At 38.3% G+C, this 24,019-nt stretch overlaps 1 protein-coding gene across 1 annotated transcript; it reads right to left on the reverse strand.

The window, feature by feature from the left end:
- Window positions 1–2,439: 2,439 nt before the first annotated feature.
- LOC110793265 (uncharacterized) lies at window positions 2,440–23,919 on the reverse strand. The gene is made up of 6 exons (XM_021998123.2): window positions 23,863–23,919; window positions 23,531–23,653; window positions 22,800–22,915; window positions 21,691–21,879; window positions 20,350–21,277; window positions 2,440–2,655 (listed from the first exon to the last, which is right to left on the reverse strand). Exons 1-6 carry the CDS (start codon window positions 23,917–23,919, stop codon window positions 2,440–2,442), a joined length of 1,629 nt encoding a protein of 542 aa, XP_021853815.2.
- Window positions 23,920–24,019: the final 100 nt, after the last annotated feature.

The raw sequence follows: 24,019 nt of genomic DNA on the forward strand, positions 1-24,019 counted from the left end.
GCATGAAAATTCTAGACTCGACCATAGACAACCAAGACCGTGCACACCTCTACCAGCTAGGAATAAATGCATTCAAATTTACAAGTTCCAATTTTTATTCCTGAATCAAGAACAAACCCTAAAAAGCTAGAAAAACGTGCCTTCACTAGAAGGGAAAAGGAAAATACTTTTGGATTTTTCCAGGAATTTTCAAAGAAAAAGTAAAAAAAGAAAGAAAATAAGAAAAAATGAAGAAAGGAAGTAAAAAGTAAGTAAAAAGAAGCAAAAAGAAAGAAAATAATCAAGAAATATTCACAAAATCACGCAAACATCAATCGGAGATCATCAATGGCATCAAACAATCAAGTTCGATCCCCCAAGCTCGAATTAGGCCATGTCCTCAAGGCCTAAAACAAAACAAGGGGAGGCACAACTGCCCATCCAACCAATGCCCCAACATGTATGATGCCCAATCCCAAAAAATGCAAGAGTTAGAAGGATATTACCAGAAGTGTCGTGGGAGCAAGTCCCGTAAAGAACCGTTAATACCAACGAACTCAACATAAAAAATACCGGGCGAGGCAATGCTAGATGTAATGACCTCCAACTCAAGGAGGCATGAGACAAACACACTCAAAATAGAAAACAATGTTTATATACAAGGCCACCTTGGCCAAAACAATATCAAGCATTAAGAAGCCAACAATCAAATACAATCCGATATGACGTGGGCAAGAAGTAACAAGTGAAGAGACGTGGAGTTTCAACCAACACTCCCCCAAGCTAGACAAGACCGTAAGAAATCAAAATGAACCTAGCCCCTATGTAGCTCACCTTTCCCCCAATCTAATATAGAGCATACCATCACAACAAAAATGACGGAGGAGAGGTACTCGAGCTAGCACCCTTAGCTTTTCGAGCCCTCTCACTCCTGTCCTCCATTTTCCAGTGTTGGTAGGCAATTACTTCGTCGTCGCTGAATGGAGTAAAGTTATAGTTAGGGTCCACATAGGGACCCGAGGCGTCGGTGTAAGGGGGCCAATGATATTTGGGCTCAATTGGGTACATGCCATGGGGAGGCTCTCCTCTCGGGCCGTCCCAACCTCTTGTGTAACCCTCGGGCCACCCACCGGTGTAGCCAACAAGCCAATCCGCGGGGCGGAAGTCCGGCGCCACCATGGGGTACACACGGTCACCATGGTAATCACCCCCCCCCCCCATTTGGGAATAATCATATGGAGGAAAAGAAGGAGGAGTGACTCCCGGTTGGGATGGTCCGACCCAATACGGATAGGTGGGAGTATGCTCCTCATTCCACCTAGGGACGAGCCCTTGTTGGGGTGGACTATAGGGATAGTTGACATAAGGGTAAAAATCCCCTTGGTCTACGTGGTAGTCATACACCCGCCTACCGTAGTAGGAGGAATAATAAGAATCATGCGAAGCCACCTCTTGAAGACCTGGAGAGGCAAGAGAATCTATGGAACTAGCTTGCTCGGCTTGCCCACTCAAGATGGCCAAGAGAGTGGCTTGCAATGCATCAAAATCAAAAGGAGAAGAGGAAGAAGTCATACCACCCTCTTGGAGCGGAATGGAGGCCGGTGGAGGAAGGGGAGAGAAGGGTCGGCTTTTCAAGAACGGAATCCAAGAAGGGAACCTTGGGCATGAGCCAAGCATTAGCATGGGAGGGGATCACCTTGGTGGCAGTGGGATATGGAAGGAGGAACCACTCCTTCAAAAAAGAATGTCCTACAAACCATATGAATTTTTTTGGGTTGCCGGTCCGATGCAACCACTTGTATCCCTTAAGATATTCCACGGAGAGACTATAATCCCCACGGGAGGCAACCCCAACAACTCTTGCTCATAATTCTTGTTAAGCCCTTCCACGATCAAGGTGAGCATCCCACCATGGAGGATGTCACCACTAAGAGGCCGACCATTCCTTGTATCGATGATCCATTGCATAAGCAAGCCTCCAAAGTTAAGGTAGCCTTTACTACCCCCATGATGGGCCAACCACAAGGCCTCCAACTCCAAGCTCGAGAGAGCCCTCGCACTAGCCTTAGAGAAACCACAAAAGACAAGAAGGTGGGAGACTTATCTCATAGCCGGGTGAATGTAGGAGGAGGCTTTGGAAGAGTTTGTAGCAAATACCGGCTCACCCGTCAAAGACTTTCACCACTCTTGCTCACTATAATCCGGACAAGAAGCATAAAGCTCCAAATGGTGAGCAAAGATCCCCTCTTTTCGGAATTGAAATATGTCATTGATTTGGTTTTCCGAAAGGGTATGAGAATCATTGAAGACTTGGAAGGTCAAGTGAGGCTTGTCATCAATAACATTCAAGCGGGTTGAGGACAAGAACTCCAAGGTTAATCGTCTATATGTGTCGGCCCGCATAGTCATAAAGTGCTCCCGGCCACCCTAAACTCCAAATTAAATACTCCATCTCCTGCCTTATCCCCAACTTATCAACTTCCACCACATCATAAAACTAGTGGGGCAGATTTTTCGATCACAAAGACCCATAAAATAACCCCACGAGGCTTGATCATCAGATTCAATCCCAATGGTATTGACATTGGGAGGTCTAACCGCCTTTTTCTTAGACCCGGAGGGTGCTTTTGAAGTTTTGGACTTCTTCCTACCAAACATTATGGTGGACAAGGGACACTAACACAAAAAACACTCAAAAACTACAACAAACAATCCACACAAACAACCACAACCTCAATCACCCAAAAATTCCAAAAAACCAAAATTCCTCCACAATACTCCTCCAAAAGTTTCTATCACCAACCAACACAATTAACGACCAACAACCAATATCCAAAATACCAACAATACCACAACAAGTCACAACAACCAATAAACCACCAAAAATTCAATCACCAAAAACTAAAAAATTGAAAATTCAAGAACAATGAGAAAAAATCAGTTAAAGGAGACGAAATATACCACCCAACAATTGGAGTTGATGAATAAACTCCCCCAAGAACAACTTCTAGATCCTAAATGCTCCAAAATCCCAAAAATGAAGAATTGTTAAATTTGGGTTTCAAAGCCTAACTTTGGGAAAATCTGAAAATTTGAGTGGAGAGGTGGTTTTTGTGAAAAAGAAGTATGGATAAGTGGTGTGGTGATGGAGAAAAGATTAATTTTATGCTTGATGTGAGGAGGAGTGGTGATGTAATGAGGATTTCAGAAGGTGAAGCAACGAAAATGGTGAGAGAAGAGAGTGTGGGTTTTTCGGGGAGAGAGAAGGAGTGAATGAGGGAAATGAAAAAAAATCGTGGGGGAAAAGCAGCAATTAACCAGAAAACGGAAGGGTGCGGGCGCACCCAAAACGGTGCGGGCGCACAACTACTTGATGAGCGACATTTATGTCGCTCTTAGCTTAGGCATCCTTTCTCTTTTTTTGTTGTTTTTCCTGAATTTAGCACACTTTTGTATTCATTTATAGGCCTCTCACTAACTTTGATCTTGCATAGGATACATTGGATTATTCCAGGATTTTCAAGGAGAAATAGGAGAAAAGCAGAGATGTGCGCGCGCAAAGTGCTAGCCGTGCGCGCACACGAAGAAGGAATTCTGGCAATGACAAGAAACAGAGCATGTGCGCACACACAAGATTTAGTGCGCACACACAAGATTTAGTGCGCACGCACAAAACTCCGAAATTGTATCAGTAGCTCTTCAAACATTAATGTGCGCGCACGTCCCCAGCCTGTGTGCACGCATAGGCCTGTTCGAGTCCCTTCAGCAGTTGCGTCAGTGCCTCGTCGTCTCAAAAGTGTGCGTGCGCACAAAGATTTTGTGCGCGCGCATAGATTTGGGGGCTCCTGTTCTTCACTTTATGCGCACATACACCATCCTTTATGCGCCCCCACATACCCTCAAGTGTGCGATGGATATGCCTTTGTTATTTATGCTAATTTAGGAAAGCATATAAATAGATATATTTTTCTGATTTATAAACACATTATATTCTAGTTCTAATTTTCATATTTTCTTAGCTTTTAGAGAGAGAAACACTTAGCCTAGTGGAACAATCTCAAGCTTTAAGTAAAATTCTTTCCTCTTAATCTTGTCATATTTCATTATTTCTCTTCCTTTATTTTTCTTCAATATTGTTCACTTGTTATTGCTCCTCATTTTCCTTCATATTAAGAAAACCACAAAAACATGTTTGTTCGAATTGTTGATTTAAAATTTGTTTTTAATTGATTAATATGCTTCATTGCTTGAATTCCATACATAGATTGCTTTCTCTTTCCATGGCTCTTGAATAGTTGCTTTCTAGGGATAGGAGTGAAGCTTGAAATTAATTAGGGATTTTTGTAGGGAATTCATGATGATGTTGTGATTAAATTTTGATTTGATGATTAGGATTTCCATGTCTTGTTAGATTAGGAGTTGTAAATGCTAATTCTAGTTAGTTGATTGGAATGATTCATGTTAGTTTGGCACGAAATTTTGAATTAGGATGAGCATGTGGATGAACTAGTTCTAATCATTAGGCAACTTAATGCATTCTATCAGAGAGGTGGCGAATGCAACATTATCCGGTTTTCCCCCTAATTGTCATATCTTTGCAATATCAATTTATTGAACCTTCGTCCTTCCCTAATGAAACCAAGATTATGCCCAATTCCCTAGTTTATTCCATTTGATTTCTCCTTTTAATTAGTTGTTAGCTTAGTTCATTGCAATTCCTAATCTCATTTTCCTAAACTAGCTTGCTTAGCTAATCTCAATCTCACCGTTCTCATGGGACGATCCCTACGCTTGCCACTATAGTTGACATAGTCGGTTAGTTTAGGTGTTTTATAAATTTTGTTTGATTGGATGGTTGTTGGTTAACAATACAATAATCGTCTATCAAAATGGCGCCGTTGCCGGGGAATGGCATCATTGTTTGATTTTTCATTCTAGTTCACTAGTCTAGTTCAATTTTCATTTTATTTTAATTTCCTTTTAGAAAAAAAATTTGAAAACCAAAAATATGGCAACTACCTTTGTTCCTCTAAATGATTAACCGATTACACTTGATTATCTTCTCTATCTCCATGATAAGTTCTTAAGTTCTTTGAAAGATGAATCTACCAAATTATTGTGTGAGATACTCCTTTTCATGAAATATCTTTATTTACAAGAAGAACATGAAGTAGATTCTAGTTTGAAATCAATTAAGGGCATGTCCCAAAGAGTTGTAAAAGGATTTTTGAGAATCTTTAACCTCATTGATGAATCTATTAAGGATGTTAAACGGAGAAAAGAAGAGTTTGAGGCTATATTGCCACCTATGATGCATGACATTGAGGAATTGAGTATTGGAGAGTTTGTTCCTACTCGTTCCTCTTTGAGTGAATGCCTTGATGATGGTGATGAAAAGCTCTTTGCTCCCTTTTGATTTGAAGTGCTTCATTTGATTCAAATTGAGGATGAAAGTGAATTGGCCAACCAAAAACAATTTCTTCAAGGTATTAGGGAATTGAGGATATGGAAGTCCCCTCTTTGAATGAAGGATCCTTGGTTGAGAGTTCTTGTACTCTTTGTGGTGAAATTGAAGTTGTTTGTAAAAGTTTTGTTCTCATTCCCTTCCCTCATATCCCTTTTTGAATTAGAAACTCAACATTTATCCTTCATTTCCCATCTCTTTTCCCTATTTACCCCAACTCCCACCGCTTGAGGATTATTTTTCCTCTTTTGATCCTAATGATTCTCCTTCCCCAAAGGAACAAGAAGAAGGGAGTATTTTTTTCCTTTAGCGTGTAGTCATGATTCTTCTTCTTATTTTCTTATTTTTCCCTTTGATTTTTCCTCTTTTTGGCACCCCACCCCCCATAGCCATAGAGTTGCATTTAACTTTGTGCATGCTTTTCACTTGACTCTTGCCTATTTAATGTTCTTGGATATGTTTGCTAATGCATTTGACAAACTATTGCGATCATTGTCGGGGTATTTACTAAAGGTAATTGTTGTCAAGCTAATGACGTAAAAGAAGCGCTTCTCGGGAGGCAACCCGTGGTTTTGGCCGTTGGCCCTTGTATACTAATATTTTTTTTTTTTTTGAGTTTGTGTGCCTCACGCTTCCTTGATATTGGAGTCATGTCATCCACCATTGTCGTGCCCGGTAGTTCTTATGATGAGTTTGTTTGTTATTTCGATTCTTTGCGGGACTTGCTCCCACGATACTTCCCTTAATATCATTCTAACTCTTTGTATCCTTTTGGGAATGGGCATACTTCATGTTGGGCCATTGGTTGGATGGGTAGTTGTGCCTCTCCTTGTTTTGTTTTAGACCTTGAGGGCATGGCCTAATTCAAGCTTGGGGGGATGAGATGTGATTGTATGATTGCCAAGATGACCTCCATGTGATTGATTGCGTGATTTTGTGAATATTTCATGTTGTGTTTCTTTGATTTCTTTTTATTTAAGTTTATTTTCCTTTTATTTCTTTTTTGTTTTCTTTTAGGTTCCTTCGTTTATTTCCTTTATTTCTTTTTTTTCATTTTATTTCATTTTATTTCATTTATTTTTCCTTTATTTCTCTTTCTTTTTATTTCTTTACACAATTCATCAAAAATCCATAAATATTTTCCTTTTTTCTTTTATTCAAGGCAAGTTTTTCTAGCTTTTTGATTTTGTTCTTGTTTCGCGCATAATAAAATTGGAAATTGTGAATTTGAATGCTTTTATTCCTAGTTGGTAGAGGTGTGTACAGTCTTGGATTTCTAGGATCGAATTTAGGATTTTCATTCAAAGGTAGTTAGTTAGAACTTTGGAGAGCGTGATTCTTGAAACTTTGGTTTGTGGTAATATGGTGTCATTCTCTCTAGTAATTTGAAACCGAAAAAGATGGTATTTGCTACGCTTGTGTGAGGATATTGAATTTTTTGGCCTACTTCTCAAACACACATTGCATGAGCGGCTTGGATCCTTGGCATTGACTTTCTTTTATCTAGAATTTGATTATTTCACTCCCGAGATCGCAACCGGATTACTTTAGGGGAAGATAAAGGCATTTCTTTTGGTGGCTCTTTTCTTTTTGTAGTTTTAGGACATCATTTTTCTTATTTTTCTTGTATTTTTTTTTTCATTTTCCCCTCTTTCTAGCCATTTGAGCCTTGTTCCTTCATTTCTTACTATCTCATTACAAGACGATAGCTCTTGTTTTGTTTTTCACCCTTAGACGTGATAGTGAAGCTTTGTATTATTGTGCTTTATGTTGTGATTAGTCATGAAAATTTGAGAAGAATGATGGAAGTGGATTCGAATGGAAAGTTGGGGAAAGTTCTTTGTATATGTTGATAAAAAGCAAAGCAAAAAATATAGAAAAAGCCAAAAGTAGAGAAAAACAAGGCAAATAGAAAAGTTTCACTTGAAACACAAAAAAGAAAAGAAAAAAGGAAGCAAAGAAGAGTAAAAAAAGATGTATAGTTGGTTTTGTTTGTTGAATAAGCTTGGGGGAACCCCAAATAAGTGGCATAGTTTGGTTTTGGTCCTATCTTCTTGAGTTAAGTTCTAATTGATGCTTCACTTTAGGTTTCAGCTCCAAGTCCCAAAATTTTCCACACCCTTCACCCTAGCCTAACATTACACCCTAAAAGTCCTTTTCACCGTAGAGAGTCGAGTCATTGTCGGCAGAGGGAGGAATAAGTCAAGCGTATGGAGCGAGTTTTTCATGCCAAGATTGTCGTGTAGTGTTCTCTTTTCTCTTGAAACTCTTTTCTTTTCCGGCACCTTGGTGGTGTCATGAGGAGCCATCTTTGAAAGTGGATTTGAAACTAGGGAGAGCACGCGGTAAGAATGGTTGTAGGGAATAGAGGAGTGTAAACTTCTTAAGTTCTCTACGCTTTGCATGCTAATATTTCACTCGAACTTTGGATATCCATTAGTGTGCACTCGTTTATTGACTTAGAAATATTTGCATTCACTCTTGCTTGTTCCATAATAAAACCCCAATGCTAGAATTTTTGTAGTTTTCTTTTGTTTGCTTGTTTTTAGTTTTCTTTTCTTTTTAGGTCTTTCCTTGGCCCTTTTTTTGGAGAGTTATGGGTCAATCTCTTAGAAAACCCTTGTGAGATCCCACTCGCCCTCATGAGCGGTTGTGGGGTTCAAAGTGTTAGGTTATGATTCATATGAAAAAACATAAATCATGCGGAAAAACCTTAATGCCAGGAAACATATTATTTACACATAATCATTTAGCATAATTTAGGAGCATACACTTTGTAGCGTGCCCTCCCTAGCTGCGCCCGAACCGAACAAGAACAAGTCTTTAGGACTCCAAATGTCGTCCCTCCGTAGATAGTCCACAGTACGTCCGGATCCGCCTCAAGTTAGACCAACTAGAATCGCCCTTAAGGTTACTAGGAATTTCGGCTATTGTGTTTGCAAGTGTATGGCTGATTTTTCTTTCAAAACTTACCCTTTGAATACTTCAATTGTGTCTATAAATTATGACCCTAGGCTCTTATTTATAGAGGTATGGAAAGGGAATTGGAATCCTAGAAGGATACGAATTAATTAAACTTAGAATCCTATAAGAACTCTAATTAATTAATTAATCCTTTTAGGAATAGGAATTTAATCATATACCAAATCCTAATAGCTTTAGGAATCGTGCGATTGATGCGTGTGGCTTGCTGGGCGATGGCCCGGCTTCGTGCTGGGCCTTCGTCCGGCAGGCCTCGTCCGATGCTAATTCGTACGATACGCTTCCGATTAAATTCTCGGTTCCGGAATTCATTTCCGATACGAACAATATTTAATATTTCCGATTCCGGAATTAATTTCCGATTCCGGAATTAATTTCCGTTTCGAACAAATATTTAATATTTCCGTTTCCGGAATTATTTTCCGATTCCGATAATATTTCCGATTCTGACAATATTTCCGTTTCCGGCAACATTTCCGATTCCGGCAATATTTCCATTTCCATTAATATTTTCCGATACGTACCATGTTTCCGTTTCCGGCAACATCTACGACTTGGATAATATTTATATTTCCGATACGATCCATATTTCCGTTTCCGGAGTATTCATTTCTTGCTTGTGACGATCTCAGCTCCCACTGAAACCAATATCCGTCGATTCCGAATATCCATAGATGGAGTATTTAATGCCATTAAATACTTGATCCGTTTACGTACTATTTGTGTGACCCTACGGATTCAGTCAAGAGTAAGTTGTGGATTGATATCATTAATTCCACTTGAACTGAAGCGGCCTCTAGCTAGGCATTCAGCTCACTTGTTCTCACTGAATTATTAACTTGTTTAATTAATACTGAACCGCATTTATTAGACTTAATATTATATGCATACTTGGACCAAGGGCATTATTTCTTCAGTCTCCCACTTGTCCTTAGGGACAAGTGTGCATTTACCTAATTCCTTTGTCGCTCGATGCTTGCTCTTGAACATAAGGTAAGAGTTGTCATCCTTATTATGTCCAGAGATGTTTCTCGGTTTCAGAGTTCAACTGATCAAATAAACAGATAATCAAAGCCTATGATTCATCCGAGCACGGCCATGCATTTTACAGTTTCTAGCTCTCCGAGTGGCTTTGTACAACTTTTAAGCATCTCATCCCGATTTATGGGAGGACAATCCCAATCTTGCGATCTTGAGATTAGACTTCGTTTGATAGGTGATTACCTGAGCGTTGCCTTTATAGCCTCCTTTTACGGTGCGACGGTTGGTCAACGTCAAAGCAACCAGTTCTCAAACTAGTAATCTCAAATCACTCAGGTATTGAGGATTTAGTGTCTAATAATTTTAATGAAATTTACTTATGACAGATTTTCATCTCTTACAGTAAAGTTTTATAGGTCTGTCCGATACTAGTCTTCCCAAAGTAAGTATCTATGCAAATGATTATGACATTGCCATGTCCACATAGTTCAAGAAACAGAACTACTAGCCATCTTGCATTCTAGTCGTCTAACGTTTTCTAAGCGTCCAATTTTATAGAAAACTCCGACCAGGGACCATTTTCAACCTTTGACATTCAAGTTCACTTGATAGACAGTTCTTAGTCACAGGACTGGTCCTGACAGTCTATCTTGAATATATCGTCAAATTGAAGGGACTCATCATTTAATAAACCATAAATTAAATGGAAAAATGAATTCTATTTATTTATTGTGAATGATTAACCAATAATGTTTTACAAAGATTTAAACTCTAAAACTTTAAAACATTAAATAAGGACATCAAAGCCATTCTCCAATATGCTTGATTCCCATAGCTGCAGTGTGCGAGTTGTGCTTCGCCTGCGGCAGAGGTTTAGTCAATGGATCTGATATGTTGTCATCAGTTCCAATCTTGCTTATCTCGACTTCTTTTCTTTCAACGAACTCTCGTAGAAGGTGAAATCTACGAAGTGCATGCTTGACTCTTTGGTGGTGTCTAGGCTCCTTTGCCTGTGCAATAGCTCCGTTATTATCACAATACAGGGCAATTGGTCCTTTAATGGAGGGGACTACACCAAGTTCACCTATGAACTTCCTTAGCCATATAGCTTCCTTTGCTGCTTCATGTGCAGCAATGTACTCCGCTTCAGTTGTAGAATCCGCAATGGTGCTTTGCTTAGCACTTTTCCAGCTTACTGCACCTCCGTTGAGGCAGAAGACAAACCCATACTGTGATCTGAAATCATCTTTGTCGGTTTGGAAACTTGCGTCCGTATAGCCTTTAACAATTAATTCATCATCTCCACCATAGACCAGGAAGCCATCTTTGTGCCTTTTCAGGTACTTCAGAATGTTCTTGGTAGCAGTCCAATGTGCCTCTCCTGGGTCTGTCTGGTATCTGCTCGTAGCACTGAGTGCATATGCAATATCCGGGCGTGTACATATCATAGCATACATAATTGAACCAATCAATGATGCATACGGAATCCCATTCATTCGTCTACGCTCATCAAGTGTTTTTGGGCACTAAGTCTTGCTTAGAGTTATTCCATGAGACATGGGTAGGTAGCCTCGCTTGGAGTCCGCCATCTTGAACCTATCAAGCACCTTATTGATATAAGTGCTTTCACTAAGTCCAATCATCCTTTTAGATCTATCTCTCGTAAATCTTGATGCCCAATATGTACTGTGCTTCTCCTAGATCCTTCATCGAAAAACATTTCCCAAGCCAAATCTTGACAGAGTTCAACATAGGAATGTCATTTCCAATAAGTAATATGTCGTCGACATATAATACTAGGAAAGCAATTTTGCTCCCACTGTCCTTCTTGTATACACAAGATTCGTCTGCGTTCTTGATGAAACCAAAGTCACTGACTGCTTCATCAAAACGTATATTCCAGCTCTTTGATGCCTGCTTCAATCCGTAGATTGATTTCTTTAGCTTGCATACCTTTTTAGCATTCTTTGGATCCTCAAAACCTTCAGGTTGTGTCATGAACACAGTTTCTGTTAAAACGCCGTTTAAGAAAGCGGTTTTGACATCCATCTGCCATAGTTCGTAATCGTAATATGCAGCAATTGCTAACATTATCCGAATAGACTTTAGCATTGCAACTGGTGAAAAGGTTTCATCGTAAGCCACACCGTGGACTTGCCTGTAACCTTTTGCAACCAATCTAGCGTTGAAAACTTCAAGTTTCCCATCCTTGTCCTTTTTCAGTTTGAAAACTCATTTGCTTCCAATGGCTTGGTAGCCATCTGGCAAATCGACCAAATCCCATACTTGGTTTTCTGACATGGAGTCTAATTTAGATTGCATGGCTTCTTGCCATTTCTTGGAGCTAAGGCTCGTCATAGCTTGTTTGTAAGTCGCAGGTTCATCACTTTCAAGTAATAGAACGTCATAGCTCTCGTTCGTCAAAATACCTAAGTACCTTTCCGGTTGAGATCTATATCTCTGCGATCTACGCGGGGTTACATCTCTAGATTGACCATGATCCTCACCAGATACTTCTAAAGATCTCTGAGTTCCATCTTGAATGTCATCTTGAGCATTTTCTAGAGTTTGTTGTTCGACTCGAATTTCTTCGAGGTCTACTTTTCTCCCACTTGTCATTTTGGAAATGTGATCTTTCTCCAAAAAGACACCATCTCGAGCAACAAACACCTTGTTCTCAGATCTATTGTAGAAGTAATACCCCTTTGTTTCCTTTGGATAGCCCACAAGGATACATTTGTCAGATTTTGGATGAAGTTTGTCTGAAATTAATCGTTTGACGTATACTTCACATCCCCAAATCTTAAGAAAAGACACTTTTGGAGGCTTTCCAAACCATAACTCATATGGAGTCTTTTCGACAGCTTTAAACGGAGCTCTATTTATAGTGAGTGCAGCTGTATTTAGTGCATGTCCCCAAAATTCTATTGGAAGTTCGGCCTGACCCATCATTGACCTAACCATGTCTAGCAAGGTTCTGTTCTTCCGTTCCGACACACCGTTCCATTGTGGTGTTCCAGGAGGAGTCAATTCTGATAGAATTCCACATTCTTTCAGATGGTCATCAAATTCATAGCTCAGATATTCACCGCCTCTATCAGACCGCAGTGCCTTAATCTTCTTGCCTAATTGATTCTCTACTTCACTCTGAAATTCCTTGAATTTATCAAAGGATTCAGACTTATGCTTCATTAGGTAGACATAACCATATCTACTAAAGTCATCAGTGGAAGTGATAAAGTAGCTGAAACCACCTCTAGCATTTGTACTCATTGGTCCACATACATCTGTATGGATTAAACCCAATAGTTCAGTTGCTCTTTCTCCAACTTTAGAGAAAGGTTGCTTTGTCATTTTGCCAAGTAAACATGATTCGCACTTACCATAATCCTCTAAGTCAAATGGTTCTAGAATTCCTTCTTTTTGAAGTCTTTCCATGCGTTTCAAGTTAATATGGCCTAATCGACAATGCCACAGATAGGTGAGATCCGAATCATCCTTTTTGGCCTTTTTGGTATTTATGTTATAAACTTGTTTGTCGTGATCTAATAAATAAAGTCCATTGACTAATCTAGCAGATCCATAAAACATCTCTTTAAAATAAAACGAACAACTATTGTCTTTTATTAAAAAGGAAAATCCCTTAGCATCTAAGCAAGAAACTGAAATGATGTTTTTAGTAAGACTTGGAACATGGAAACACTCTTCCAGTTCCAAAACTAGCCCAGAGGGCAACGACAAATAATAAGTTCCTACAGCTAATGCAGCAATCCGTGCTCCATTTCCCACTCGTAGGTCGACTTCACCCTTGCTTAACTTTCTATTTCTTCTTAGTCCCTGAGAATTGGAACATAAGTGTGAGCCACAACCTGTATCTAATACCCAAGAAGTTGAATTAACAAGTGTACAGTCTATAACGAAAATACCTGAAGATGGAACGACTGTTCCGTTCTTCTGATCTTCCTTTAGCTTCAAGCAATCTCTCTTCCAATGCCCCTTCTTCTTGCAGTAGAAGCATTCGGATTCAGAAGTGGGTTGACTGGCCTTCCTCTTTTCAGACTTGGCGCCAGTTTACTTAGTTGGGCTGGCCTTGTTGCCACCTTTCTTAGCATTCCTCTTCTTTCCAGATTTCTAGAACTTGCCCCCACGCACCATAAGCACATCTTGCTTATCACTTTTGAGCGTCTTTTCAGCGGTCTTCAGCATACCGTGAAGCTCAGTGAGCGTTTTGTCCAGAATATTCATACTGTAGTTCAGTTTGAACTGATCATACCCGTTATGAAGAGAATGGAGGATGGTGTCTACAGCCATTTCCTGAGAGAATTGCTGATCCAGCCGACTCATATTCTCAATGAGTCCAATCATTTTGAGAACATGTGGACTTACGGGCTCGCCTTTCTTACGCTTGGTCTCAAGAATTTGCCTATGAGTCTCGAATCTTTCGACTCGAGCCAGATCTTGGAACATGTTCTTCAACTCACTGATGATTGTGAAAGCATCTGAGTTGATGAACGTTTTCTGCAGATCTGCACTCATGGTGGCGAGCATTAGACATCACATCCTTGTTGGCATCAATCCAACGATTGAGGGCTGTCTGAGTGACCCCTTCGCCTGCGGCTTCGGGCATCGCCTCTTCCAGGACATACTCCTTTTCTTCCTGCATAAGAACTATTTGCAAGTTCCTTTGCCAGTCAAGGAAGTTTTTCCCGCTCAACTTCTCCTTTTCGAGAATTGATCGAATGTTGAATGAATTTTTGTTTGCCATAATTAAAACTACAATTGAAAAGAATAAACAAATAAATAATCATTCACAGTTTCTCTTAATAAACTTAAATTCTAGCATACATGCATAATTCAATGTTCATTAAGCATTTTATTCAAGTTATGTGTTCCGGCAGGTGTGAATAAAATGATTCCAAGATCCTAAAATCCATTGAAGAATTAAGCACATTATGTATTTAGACTTAATTCTAAAAATCTTTTAGGTAATCAAAAGCCTTTTGCTAATAGTCTAGAAACTATTCTTGGTTGATAGGCACGTCTAAGAACTTATTAGGTAAACCTATCGATTTTGCCACGACATAAAAGGACTCCTTACTTATATCGTTGAGTTTCACCAAAACTAACATGTACTCACAATTATTTGTGTACCTTACCCCTTTAGTATCGATAAGTAACACCTCGCTATGGCGGAAAACTATTACTAAGATCGATGAAGAAAGGATATCCAAGTAAGTGTTATTTTGGCATGGCACCTTTTAACTCAATTTTTAAGTTTGGAACTTAAGGCTCTTACTATGTTGGTTAGATTTTAAGTGAACTAAAATCCTTAATCATGCAACATAATCAAGCTTTGATCTCATGCATATTTAAGACATATTTAAAAGCAATAAATAACTTAAAACATGCATAAGATAAATGTGATCTAGTATGGCCCGACTTCATCTTGAAGCTTCAACTTCAAAGTCCGTCTTGAAAATCTCCGTGGGAGGCGCCATTTTCTTCAAATAGGATAAGCTATAATTAAAGTAATTACAACTATTTGATGGTACGCAGACCATATTTGAATTGAAAAACAATTTTGGTACTTTAGACCAATTACATTCAAATTAATGGTACGCAGACCATATTCTCTATCCTATTTGGGCCATACTAGTCACTTCATAACCTGCAAAACAGTACATATACAATATATACCATTCACCCATTCATTATCATGAATGGCCCACATAGCTGGTTAGTAAAACACGTTATGCATCACATAAATATTTGCAGCAATTAATCAAGGGCACCAATAATCTACCAATTATTCAGCCCTTATTAATTCTAATCAAGTTGTTTAACCTTAAGGGATTTGTAGACCTAATCAAGAGTTTATGACTAAAAATTCTCCCACTTAACCAATAAATTCATATGCTTTACTAATTTTAAACATAAAAATGTATTTCTAGTCTAACCGGAAACATACAAATTTAATTAAAATTTAAAGCTCATATAAATTTATAAACGAATCCATTAATTTAATTTATTTCAGTTGAATTAAACGAATTTAAATTAATTCAAGATTTAATTTTAGTAAAATAATTAGTATAAAATAAAATTTATGATAATTATAATATTCAAAATTAAAATCCAAGAAAACAATTTAAATTTCGAATTTTAAAATTAATTAAAATCGTCTCCAAACTGAAAATTAAAATTAAAATTTAAAACTCGATAATCGTAACATGACGAGCACTTGGGCTTGCGCCCAAGCGCCATCGATTGCACGACCATCGCTGGCCCATGGCACGTCATCGCAGCAGCCACGCGCAAACGCAGCAAGCCAAGCTACGCTTGCGCGCAGCTTGCCCGCCCATCGCATCGCAGCAGCAACGATGTGCTCGCTAGCTTGCTCGCGCAAGCATGCGCTCAAGGCCACGCGTGTTGGCGCGCTGAGCTGCCATCGCTGGGCGACCAGCTCTCGCCCTAGCGCGCGCGCGCCTCTGCATTGTGTCGTGCCATCGCTGCTCGCCCATCGCCCACATGCGCGCAGCGCTCGACACAAGGCAGGGCTGCTGCCTTGTGCTCGCGCGCCATCGCCTTGCTCGCTGCATTCGTACCGCATGGGCGACGAGCTCCCTTGCTCGTCGTCGCATGCCCGCACTATACAACACCCCTTTAGGGTAACACGTAGCGTCCATTGCTTTGTGCGTGCAAGTTTTATGAGCGATTGCATAAAAATTTAAAATTTTTAATTCAAAATTAATGACAAATTAATAAAATATATTAATTTCATAATTTTAGGGCGAAAAATCGAAAATTTATTAATCAATTAATTTCCGATTAACATAGATTCAAATCTAGGTCATAAAAATTAAAAATTTAACATAAATTAACAATTTTTATGGTGGATTTGAATCATAGGTATCTAATTAAATTATTAATTAATTATGAAAATCAAATCAATTCTAAATTATTCGAATTTCAACAAATTAATCATAATTACAAATTAGATTGCATAATTTACAAGGCTAGGCATTCAAACTTGTTAAACATATACAGTAGGTCAATCAAAAATTCAAGATTTATCAACAAGAATCACAAATATTTAATTTAACATCTTAAATTTACAAACTTTTGCGTTCGAAAAACTAAAACCTTCGAAAAGTCATAGTTAGGCTTCGAATTTGGGAATTCTGCGTTCGGCCGAAAAATGTGCTTTTTGTCAAAATTTTAGAATGCCTTTTACATGCGGAATTGACACAAAAATCACTCGATTTGGATGAGTAACGAAGAAACTGCCAAAAAACTGCGTACATATAATTAAATAAACGCAATTTGCAATTAATTAACAATTACGAAAATTAATCACCCCTTTTAATTCCTTGCAAATTTGTATAATTTAACCATGTTCATGCAATTTAGATTATGAAAATAATAAGAGGCTCGTGATACCACTGTTAGGTTATGATTCATATGACAAAACATAAATCATGCGGAAAAACCTTAATGCCAGGAAACATATTATTTACACATAATCATTTAGCATAATTTAGGAGCATACACTTTGTAGCGTGCCCTCCCTAGCTGCGCCCGAACCGAACAAGAACAAGTCTTTAGGACTCCAAATGTCGTCCCTCCGTAGATACTCCACAGTACGTCCGGGTCCGCCTCAAGTTAGACCAACTAGAATCGCCCTTAAGGTTACTAGGAATTTCGGCTATTGTGTTTGCAAGTGTATGGCTGATTTTTCTTTCAAAACTTACCCTTTGAATACTTCAATTGTGTCTATAAATTATGACCCTAGGCTCTTATTTATAGAGGTATGGAAAGGGAATTGGAATCCTAGTAGGATACGAATTAATTAAACTTAGAATTCTATAAGAACTCTAATTAAATAATTAATCCTTTTAGGAATAGGAATTTAATCATATACCAAATCCTAATAGCTTTAGGAATCATGCATGAACACAAACACACACACGCACGGCAGCCACGAGGGCCGCCCATGCGTGTGCGTGCGAGCAGCAGCCCACGCCAGGAGGCCCACACAGCCGTGGCCTTGGCGCGCGCTGGGCCTGCCTTGCGGTGGGCCTGTGCGCTGCCTTGGCTGGGCGTGTGGCGCGCGTTTCGCTTGCTGGGCGATGGCCCGGCTTCGTGCTGGGCCTTCGTCCGGCAGGCCTCGTCTGATGCTAATTCGTACGATACGCTTCCGATTAAATTCCCGGTTCCGTAATTCATTTCCGATACGAACAATATTTAATATTTCCGATTCCGGAATTAATTTCCGTTTCGAACAAATATTTAATATTTCCGTTTCCGGAATTATTTTCCGATTCCGATAATATTTCCGATTCTGACAATATTTCCGTTTCCGGCAATATTTCCATTTCCATTAATATTTTCCGATACGTACCATGTTTCCGTTTCCGGCAACATCTACGACTTGGATAATATTTATATTTCCGATACGATCCATATTTCCGTTTCCGGAGTATTCATTTCTTGCTTGTGACGATCTCAGCTCCCACTGAAACCAAGATCCGTCGATTCCGAATATCCATAGATGGAGTATTTAATGCCATTAAATACTTGATCCGTTTACGTACTATTTGTGTGACCCTACGGGTTCAGTCAAGAGTAAGCTGTGGATTAATATCATTAATTCCACTTGAACTGAAGCGGCCTCTAGCTAGGCATTCAGCTCACTTGATCTCACTGAATTATTAACTTGTTTAATTAATACTGAACCGCATTTATTAGACTTAATATTATATGCATACTTGGACCAAGGGCATTATTTCCTTCACAAAGAGGTTATTGCATGTGCTTAAATACAACCGTGATTCGTACGACAGTGAGTTATTGTCTATTCTTTTAGTCCTTGATAGCTTATCTCTTAATAACAAGCTCATCCTCCTCCCATTCTCATGATTGGTTTTCTAGAGGAATAAAAAACGTTTAGCTTGGGGGAGTTTGATGAGCGACATTCATGTCGTTCTTAGCTTAGGTATTCTTTATCTTTTTCGTTGTTTTTTTTTAACTTTAGCACACTTTTGTATCCATTTATATGCCTCTCACTAACTTTGATCTTGCATAGGTTACTTGGATCATTCCATTGTTTTGAAGGGGTAATAGCAGAAAAGCTGAGTTGCGCTCGCACGAAGAATGAATTCTGGCAATGACAGGAAATGGAGCATGTGCGCACACACAAGGTTTAGTGCGCACGCACAAAAATCCAAAATTTGAATAGTAGCTCTTCAAACATTAGTGCGCGCGCACGTCCCCAACCTATGTGCGCGCACATGCATATTCGAGTCCCTTCAGCAGCTGCATTAGTGCCTCGTCGTCTCAAGAGTGTGCGCGGGCAGAAAGATTTTTTTAATTTATGCTCCTCTATCTTTTATTGATTTTTAAACACATTCTATTCTAGTTCTAATTTTCATATTTTCTTAGCTTTTAGAGAGAGAAACACTTTGCCTAGTTCATTGCTTTTGGATATCAACATAAATTGTGGAACAATCTCAAGCTTTTAGTAAAAACATTTCCTCTTAATCTTGTCATATTTCATTATTGCTCTTCCTTTATTGCTCTTCAATATTGTTCACTTGTTATTGCTCTTTATTTTCCTTCATATTAAGAAAACCACAAAAACATGTTTGTTTGAATTGTTGATTTAAATTTCGTTTTTAATTGGGAAAATTTGCCAAATACAACCTAGTAAAGTTTTCTATTTGCCAATTACAACCTTACATTTCTATTTTTGCCAATTACAACCTTAAACTTATACATTCATTTTAAATTACAACCCGAAATTATTTTCCGGAAAAAATCACCGGAAGATGATGTCATAATGTTATTAAAAACAATAGTTACATATTTTCTATATATAAAATTAAATCGATAAATAAGAATTAAAACAAACAAAATAAAATTATCGAAAAAATTATTTTTTTTGTACTTCATAATTTTTTTTAATAACGTTATGACATCATTTTCCGATGATTTTTGCCGGAAAATGGTTTCGGGTTGTAATTTAAAATAGATGTACACGTTTAAGGTTGTAATTGGCAAAATTATAAATTTGAGGTTGTAATTGGCAAATAGAAAACTTTATTAGGTTGTAATTGGAAAATTTGTCTTTTAATTGATTAATATGCTTCATTGTTTGAATTCCATACTTAGATTGCTTTATCTTTCCATGGCTCTTGAGTAGTTGCTTGCTAGGGGTAGGGGTGAAGCTTGGAATTAATTAGGGATTTTTGAAGGGAATTCATGATGATGTTGTGATTAAATTTTGATTTGATAATTAGGATTTCCATGTCTTGTTAGATTAGTAGTTGCAAATGCTAATTCTAGTTAGTTGATTGGAATGATTCATGTTAGTTTGGCAAGAAATTTTGAATTAGTATGAGCATGTGGATGAACTAGTTCTAATGGGGATATAGTTGATATAGTCAGTTAGCTTAGGTGTTTTATGAATTTTTTTTGATTGGATGGTTGTTGGTTAACGACACAATAATCGTCTATTACTACTGTTTTGGTGCGGGCGCACGGGCGCACACGAACAAAAAGTGGAATTTTCAGAGATCATATTTTTTTTTATAGAGTGTTTCTGTGAAGGTACGGGCGCACCCAAATCGGTGCGGGCGCACCTCAACAAAGACACCATTTTCCACCTACTTTAAATATTGCCCAAAATACTGAATTTCTGAACTTGTGCGAGCACACCAGAATAGATGCAGGCGCACCTCTGCCAATCCTCGAATTTTCCTGCAGTTTCTCCCAACACACAAAAACTAAGAAAAAATGTTAGTAGCACAATAAAATAAGAAAATCAAAAGAAATGAAAAGTTAGAAACACAGGTTGCCTCCCGGAAGCGCTTCTTTTACGTCACTAGCTTGACGCATCTTCGCGAAAAAAAAAATCACGGAAAAACTTGGAGGCAGGTTGTACAAACCCTCCCAATGTGAGCTCCTTCGAAATACTTCTTCACCCTATGACCGTTGACCTTGAAAAAATCACATTTGTCTTTGTTCCAAATTTCCAATGAGCCATAAGGCAATACTTTCTTCACCTCAAAGGGGCGCTCCATCGAGACTTTAGTTGGAAAAAGATTCAACTTTGAGTTGAAGAATAGGACTTTCTCACCTTTATGAAAGTCCTTCTTTGTGATCTTCCGGTCATGGTACTCCTTATACTTAGCATTGTAGATGCTTGCCAAGTCATATGCATTCATTTGCATTTCTTCTATCTCGTGCAAGTCTAGGAGCCTTTTCTCTCCCGCACCCTTGAGATCGAAATTGATATGCTTGATGGCGTTTGAGGCTTTGAATTCCATCTCCACCGGTAGGTAACAACTCTTTCCATAAACGAGCTTATAAGGTGTTGTCCCAATAGGAGTCTTATAAGTCGTTCTATAGGCCCACAAGGCATCATCGAGCTTTAAAGCCAAATCCTTGCGGTTAGAGGCTACCATCTTCTCAAGGATCAGTTTGATCTCGCGGTTAGAGACTTCCGCAAGACCACTTGTCATGGGGTGGTAAGATAGGCCTTGCCTTTGGATGACACCATGCTTGGAGAGGATGTTTGAGAAGGAACCCTTGAAATGAGACCCTCCATCACTAATGATTGCCTTGGGCATCCCGAACCTAGGAAATATCGCTTTCTTGAAAAATTGGATGACCACTTTAGCATCATTTGTATGGGTAGCAATGGCCTCAATCCACTTGGACACATAATCAACCTCTAGAAGTATGTAGGTGTTCCCTTGGGAAGAAATGAAAGGCCCCATGAAGTCAATAGCCCATACATCAAAAATTTCAAGCTCAAGAATGTGATTTTGATGCATCTCATCCCTCTTAGAAATGTCCCCAACACGTTGGCACCTATCACAAGTCTTCACAAAAACCCAAGCGTCCTTGAAAAGAGTGGGCCACTATAGGAGTGATTGCAAAACCTTTGCCGCGGTTTTGGAGGCACCCATGTGGTCTCCACTAGGTGAGGAATGTCACATATGAAGAAAACCTTATATTTCATCGTCTGTAACATACTTTCTCAAAAGATCATCCACTCCTCTCTTCAATAAGAACGACTCATCCCAAATATAATGCTTGCAATCATGCCTCAACTTCCCCCATTGTTGAGGAGTGAAATCCGGAGGAATCACACCACAAGATAGAAAATTCACAATGTCGGCATACCAAGGAGAGGCTTTGGTTTAGATAGCATAAAGGTGATGATCCGCAAAAGCCTCGGCAATGAGGAGGTCTTCACCACTCCCCTTGAATTTCAATCTAACAAGTGATCTACCACAAGGTTTTCGGTTTCCTTCTGATCACGGATCTCAATATAGAACTCTTGAAGAAGAAGAAGAATCCAACGGATAATCCTTGGTTTAGCTTCTTTCTTAGCAAAGAGGTACTTTAAAGCCGAATGATCCGTGTAAATTATATCTTCTACCAAGACATTTACTGAGGAAGCAGAAGCCCTTTTAAAAGAAGCTATTCAAGAACAGATGGAACGCTTTCTACTTCAGGAACAAGCATAAAGAAATCGATCCCTCTTCATAAAAAAATTACCGTTTTGAGAATATCTAAAAAATATGGAAATAAATTGCATCCAATAGGATTTGAACCTATACCAAAGGTTTAAAAGACCTATGTCCTATACATTAGACTATGGACGCTTTTCATTCCGATTTATTATCATTTTTACTTATTTTTTGTTTTGAAAGAACAATCGTATTGTATGTGAGATGAGACTATTTTTTAGAATTGCATATTAAACTCAATAGAGCGGGTAGCGGGAATCGAACCTGCATCGTTAGCTTGGAAGGCTAAGGGTTATAGTCGACGTTGATTTCTTCTTTTTAACGTCTCTAATTCAAAACCGAACATGAAAATTTGGTTTTATTCGTCTCCTTTATAGAAAATGGAGAAATTCCCATATCCTAATTTAAGATGGGAACGAAATTATATAATACAATTTCACCCATAACATCTATGTCAGCTTTTTGTATGAATGCATTCAATTCAAAACAAGTTACTTTCTAGATGGTCCTTCTAGAAGAGGTGATTCTACCAATCTTTCTAGTTACTTCGTTCTCTATTTCTCACTACTAGAAATTCTACATTTAACGACAATATACTAACGACAACCCTTATATTGTGTCGTTAATGCATTAGTGCGCTACATTATTATGAAAAAAAGTTAGGTTGTAGTTCGCCATTATCCCTGCTTTCTTCAGCGCGGCATTCAACTTCTCGAGCCCGCTTCTAACTTCACGCTTCAAGCCTCCAAATTTCATTCACCTCCAAGCTAAAACCCTAATTGAGCTCGTCTCAAATTTATGATTCTTATTATTCTAAATGAAGAATTTCGATTCTTTCTCACCCCTCTTTCACTCACCTTAAACCAAAAACCCTCAATTTCTTTGACCAAAGATGCTGTACAATTTTGTGCAAGCTCGCAACACCATTGTACGCGGTATATTTCATATCTCTTTTCCACTTTAAATGATTTTCCTTTAAAAATGGATATAGGGGTTTTAAAGCCTTTTAGTTCAATCGATTAAAATTGTGTTGATATTATGTAGCTGAAATTTCATGAACCGCGATAATCAATTCTGGCGAGTTCCTATTTTTCTTTTATTAATAAACTTAATTTCAACCCTTTTTGTTTTGAATTGTGTTTTTTGTTTGACTCCTTGTATTTTCCCATCAAAATTGCTAAATATTATCCAGAGACTAAAATTAAGAGAATACAAGTGGTTGACTACATGAGATCGGGAATCCTACATGACAACTACATGTGAGTGAAATTCGAGTTTGATTTCTCCAAATACTGGTTAATTTATTTGTTTTTTTTTCTGGATGATTGTCTTTGTTTGTTATGCTTTTGATGGTTACATAGGTTCTTCTTTACGATTGAATTATTGATGAGTAGGTTGTTTGTTGACTACATATCCCAACAGTGATATAAATTATGTTTTCTTCATATTGAGTGTTTAAGATCCAAAGTAGGAAATTATATATGGATGTTGCATTTTTTGTTTAATATGGCACGGATGAATTTTTATTTATAATTTCTATTAGTTAAACTATATCGTATTATATATGTTTTTACCAAAATTGCAATACCTCAATAACTGTTGTTGTTGTTGCTGCAGCTAATGTCATGATATCACCATTAGTCCTTGCATTTGTTGCAGAATTAACATCTATAAGGATCAGATGTTGATCAACCCTCACTTCCTCGGCATTCTGAATGTAGTGTTAATGTGTGATCACTACTACAAAAATACTAAGAAACCGTGCAAAATAGGCAAAAAAACCTCACTTTATACGGTGCCTAGGTAGTAGGTCTCTTAGCATAAGAGACAAGACTTTTTGTCTGGTTTCTTTGATATCCCTAAGAAATCGATTTTGACAAAAAACTGGTTTCTTAAATCATGTCCTGTGAATTTAAATACAAAGAGGACCGGATTAAGGAAAAGTGTGGTTCCTTTGACTGTACTACGAAACCACATTGTTACAAAGTGCGGTTCCTTTGATTTATTTTTGTGTACGGTCTAAGAAACCAGAAATATTAAATATCTGGTTTCTTTGATTTTTTTTAATTTTTTTTAT

This window comes from Spinacia oleracea, chromosome 4, assembly GCF_020520425.1.
Source record: "Spinacia oleracea cultivar Varoflay chromosome 4, BTI_SOV_V1, whole genome shotgun sequence".
In the NCBI taxonomy this organism is placed as follows: Eukaryota; Viridiplantae; Streptophyta; class Magnoliopsida; order Caryophyllales; family Amaranthaceae; genus Spinacia; species Spinacia oleracea.